The sequence below is a fragment of the Silene latifolia genome, chromosome 6 (assembly GCF_048544455.1).
Source record: "Silene latifolia isolate original U9 population chromosome 6, ASM4854445v1, whole genome shotgun sequence".
NCBI classification, from domain to species: domain Eukaryota; kingdom Viridiplantae; phylum Streptophyta; class Magnoliopsida; order Caryophyllales; family Caryophyllaceae; genus Silene; species Silene latifolia.
In genome coordinates this window covers 8,865,323-8,870,804 of record NC_133531.1, presented here as the reverse complement: position 1 = coordinate 8,870,804, position 5,482 = coordinate 8,865,323, and the positions used below count along the sequence as shown (strand labels likewise).

The 5,482-nt window shown below is 35.2% G+C and overlaps 1 protein-coding gene across 1 annotated transcript; it reads left to right on the top strand.

Annotated features, from left to right (window-relative positions):
- The first annotated feature begins 3,078 nt into the window (after nt 1–3,078).
- Nucleotides 3,079–5,025, top strand: LOC141658543 (putative F-box protein At3g23960). Its single transcript, XM_074465471.1, has 2 exons — nt 3,079–3,243; nt 3,623–5,025. The coding sequence occupies exons 1-2, from the start codon at nt 3,174–3,176 to the stop codon at nt 4,972–4,974; spliced, it is 1,422 nt and encodes a 473-aa protein (XP_074321572.1). The 5' UTR covers nt 3,079–3,173; the 3' UTR covers nt 4,975–5,025.
- The last annotated feature ends 457 nt before the right edge of the window (nt 5,026–5,482 follow it).

Here is a 5,482-nt window from a genome sequence, read left to right as displayed (position 1 = left end):
AGAATTTTATTTATTACCTTATTTAGCTAGATGCTTTTTGGAGGGAAATCTAAGATAGTTTTTATTTTCTTAGTAGTAGGGGGATTTAATTGATAAATAATAATGATTCCTCTTAAATAATATTTTAATCTAATATTTCAGATTTATTAAAATATATATAACTCTAATACAACTACATAATCAACTAATATGATAGTAACTACTCATATGAGTAGTAAAAGCAACAATTATAGAAACGAGAGTAGTGAAAGTCATACTAATAGCAACGGGAGTAGTAATAACAATAATGAATGTGGGAGTAGTAAAAGAAAAAATAATGACGGCAGGAGAAGTGAAATTAATAGTAGTTACAATACATGTTATGAAAGTAACAAAGAGAAATAACGAAGAGACTATGAAAAATTAACTAACAATTCGATTTTAGGAAAATATTAATTTATTTAAATATATGAGTTTGATAAAACTAACGAGTTAACCGTAAAAATAAATAGCGGGAGTAGTTAAAGAAACACCAAGAATCAAGAAGTAGTGAACGTAATAGTATTAACCGGGGATGTAGTGAAGTAGTAATATCAACTGCGGAAGTGGTGAACGTGCCTCACAAATTGTTGATTAATTTTACACCTCATCATAATTTCAAGATATAAATTGTAAATGTATATGTATATGTTAAAAAAAATTAATTTAAAAAATCATATTTCACAAAAAAATAAAATTAAGTGGTAAATAAAAGTTGTCCGGGCAGGCATCAAATGTGAGAATTATGAGAAAGGTTTGAATATCATTAGAATTGCATAGATTACAAGGTTTACAAGAATGGGCTTATATATTAATTACATAGAAGCAATAACTAACCTAATACAATATAATTGCCGTAATTCATGGCCTGAGATTAGGAAACAAAATAAACCTAATATAATATACATATATGTCAACTATTATGATCACAAGAATATACTAGAATATCTTTAGATAATATTCTCAATATGCCCCCGCAAGACGGACTGTCGTAAGAGAGGCCGATCTTGGAGAGAAGTAAAAAGAACGAGTCCAAGCGGACGGGTTTGTAGTGCGTCCAAGCGATGGTGGTGCTGCATCCAAATGTTGAAGTGAGAGCTCAAGTGGATTGGTATAGAGATGAGTGGCAAGGAAGTGGGCTCGTTGAATGTGTGACGAGAAACAGAGGATAACAAAGATGGTGCGTCGAACGGGGCCAAGGATGGGCGACCAGGCCATGGTGAAGTGAAGTAATTGGTGAGTTGGAGATTGATATATTAGTTTACGGGATTTCCGTGAGTTGAGAGAAGAGAATTAGAGGTAAGAAAGACACAGTAGGAGATGAAGACGTAGACAATGGTGATTGGTGACGATATGGTAATTATTGAATGTGTAAAAGGATGAAGTGTGCGGGGAGATATCAGATATGGACTGGCAGAGGCCGGGGAAAGAGTGTGACATTTTTTTTTTATTTTGTTTGTTTGTCAGATTTGACAAAAGAGGAGGTGGGAATTGGTGTTGCCGCATCGAGGCAGTTGGGTTGTAAAGGACAGTGGTGGTTCAATCTCAATGTCGCGACAACGTTGTGCAAGTGGAGGGTGGTTGCTTTTGTTTGTATGGTTGCCGACGCAGGAGAGCAAGGGAAGAAGCACTTGCTTCTGTTTTGTCGAAGGTGACTGATGTGGGATTGGGTGGTTCACTTGTAGGTGGTGGCGGTGGTGTTGATTGTAATGAACACAATACAAGGTTAATTGGTGGTATGATAATTGGCTATGTATTTGGGCTAAACGTGTGTGATGATGTATGTATTATTAATGAGTTGATTGGCCATTAATCGGGTTTGCTGAGAATTAATTAATTTTTTTTTTTTTTTTACAAAGGTGTTTTGAGTGTGGTACGCTTTGTAATGAACACAATACAATATTTCTTTTTTTTTTTTTTTTTTTTTTTTTTTTTTTTTTAGAAATAATGAGAGAAATTTGAGAGCGAGTAAGAAAAAAAAGTTGAGGAATTCCATAGAAGTAGGGAAGGTAAGAATTTGGTGAGTTTTGCCATGATAAAGAATATGAGATAAGGGGTTTTAGACATAAAACTAACGAATTCTGGTTTTGATGACGAATTCGGGGTTTTGGATATAAGCCAAATTCGGATTTTGATGACGAATTCGGGCTTTTGGATATAAGCCAAATTCGGGTTTTGATGACGGTTGTGGCCATAATATTGGTGTATCACGGGTTTGGTTTAAGGGTTCTGGTGTGGGATGGATCCCTTCTTTGATATTTACCAAGATAAAAAATCATGAGTAGGGCTAGTTTTTACGTTAAAGTAGGAAAAAAAATATTGTGTGGGTTTGAATAAGCAAAGCTCAAGACGGGGTTTTTTTTTTTGGTTTTTGGTTGTGATGTTGGTTTGTACCAAGAGGTTAATAGTTTTGTGACAATAGATGGTGAATGTGAGTTTTTTTCAACGGTTGTGAAAAAAAAAAAGGTCACCGCCATAGTTTTCGGAGTGGTGGCTAAAAGGGTGGTAGCCAAAATATAGATGATGGGTTTGATGCAATTCTAGGGTTGGTGGCGGCGAAAAGGGGTGTAGGTGTAGGCCAAGCGAAATTCGGTTTTGGGCATGTGGTTTTGGCCTAAGGATCTACTCCGAGGTGTTACCCTCTATCTAGAGCACGAGGCTCTGATACCATGTGAGAATTATGAGAAAGGTTTGAATATCATTAGAATTGCATAGATTACAAGGTGTACAAGAATGGGCTTATATACTAATTACATAGAAGCAATAACTAACCTAATACAATATAATTGCCGTAATTCATGGCCTGAGATTAGGAAACAAATAAACCTAATATAATATACAATATATATGTCAACTATTATGATCACAAGAATATACTAGAATATCTTTAGATAATATTCTCAATAAACCTAGTGTTGTTTAGTCTAGTTACTAAAATTCTTGTGTAATTTCTTTATATATTATACAAAAACATGTGGTCCGGCCCCGTTGGCCCGATTCGTAATTATTAAGACGTGTTTTGGTTGTATAAGAACTTGAAACCTATTGAAAATATTACCTAAAGCAATTTTTTTTCCTAATTACCAGCAAGTCTTCCATTGTGTAATCCCTCTTTATTATACAAGAACTTTAAAACTGCGTGTTTTCTAAGGGTGATGGAAAATCCAGGATTTACCAGCAAGTCTTCCATGGTGGAACTAGGGAAAAATCATGCTCCAAATTCAGGTAAATTCAATTTTTGTGTTGATTTTTGTTGTTCGTAACACGATTTATGGATCATCAGAAAATAGTCGTTTTTGTGCGTTTTTATAATCCGGCTATGTTGCCTATATATATGCATCACATGGTAGTATGGTACGATCTTATAAATAAAGGTAAACAATTTATCGATTCGATTCACATTATTCATATACTAAAGGTAAACAATTGGACGGAAGGATTAATAATCAGGAGAGATCCATGTCCGACCTCATATGTTTATGCTCCTAATATAGTTGAAACATTGCCGAGTTTAATACTATTTCGTATATTACAATATTAGATCTCAAAATTTTAAATTAATTGTTCTGTCTAATTAATTTCTTGTGTATGAAATCATGATCAGCCAAATTTGGTCGGACATGCTCGAAAGAGAAGCGAAAGAAATTGGTTGGAGGGTATTTTGATAGGCTGCCATGTGATATACTGCATAATATTGCACTTATGCTACCGTTCGACTCAATCATACAACTGAGGCGCTCGAGTAAGTTTTGGTACAAGTGCCTGAGAGACCCTAAGTTTGTTGATTTGCAATTAACTCATGCACTTCAGAAATCTCGTGGCTGTCTTTTTACTGCAGCCGACAAAAATCGTATGAATTATGAAATGTATACTCTGGAACAATCAGGATCTCATCTGACTACCTCTAATATCTCTAATTACTCAACCGAAAGGTATGGGTTTCGGGGTTGTCAATCAAGTGGAGGTTTGATATGTGTCTTCTCAGAGAAATTGAAGAGCTTTCGTATTTTTAATCCCTATATAGGACATGAAGTAGAAGTTCTTGATGTTCCTAAATTTAAAGAATGCATTCACTTCAGTTGGTGGTTCTTTAGTTATTCACCGTCCACCAAAGAGTATAAGATTCTTAAGATCGGGGTATTAAGAGAAGACGAGACTAGCGAAAGTAGTAGGGGTTGCAGAAGACACAAGTTATTGGCTGCGATTACCACACTTGGTTCCAACATTTGGTGGGAAATACAGAATGTTCCCCCTGATTTGTCTAATTCATCTTTCACAGAATGTCAAGGGACATTGTTTTGGATAACGAGGTCCGGTTTAACATTATTTGATATTGTTTCCGAAAAATTTCATGAAATTCCTGACCCTCCAAGCAAACCTTATCTTCTGATACGTAAACGTGGTGGAGTTTTAAGGGTGATAAATAAGCTTATAAGCATGGGTCACACTGTAGGATATTTAAAGGATTGCAGACTATGGGTGTTGGAAGATAAAACAAAGGGCATATGGACAAACAAGTATGATTTTTCAAGTCCCCCGTTGCAAATATATGCTCGCGGGCTTAAATGTATCTCAGGGAGTGGCGGTTTGTTTGGCTTCATTGAAAATTCAACCAGCGTGTTTAGACAAAACATGAGAAGTACACATTTCAAAGCCATCGAAATTGAATTGGACAAGTATATAGGTGAAAATGATCCAAGAACGATATATTTTTCCGCTCCACATGTAAGAAGTTTAGTTTCTCCTGTTCGAGTCCTGGAAATGGGAAATAAACTAAAAACAGGGAGTGGTCAACAAATATATGATCATTCTGATCGCATGGACATTAGTCTCAAGAGAAAATGGGTATTAGAGACCTTGAAGTTGGAATATGATGCTTCTGAAGACGATCTTTTCAACAACATGTACAAATTCATGCGAGAATATGATGACCAACCAAGACTGAAAAGGCGATAACTTATGATCGAATTTGTGGCTTGTGCCTCAGTGTTTTTGAATAATGATTCATTTTTGTCGGCTCCAAATATTTTTCGGAACCAAGGCTTTGTTGTAGTTGTTGATTGTTTTCTTATCGTTCAAATTTTTTATTATCTAGGGCGAGCAACTTTGCTAGCCTTTCTTGGTTCCGCCATTGCATTAGGACGATCAGTAGAATTATTATGCTCGCACTCGATCTGATATGAAAGTTAAAATTATAAAGTTTTATTTATTGCGAGCATGATAGTTCTATTAGTAAAACATACGAACATTTGTCAGCTAGATTAGAGGGTAATCACTGAGGATCGGGTTGTATTAGTCAATTAGTTGACAAAAGTGGCCAATGAATAATGTTTATAACTTGAATTCTAAGCTCATATTATATTGTATGTTTAATACGAACCTAGTTTCTTTGTGCTAATCATCATCTTGCTCATAGGAAATTGAAGAAATGAGGGTATTGTCATACATATACATTTTACTCTTT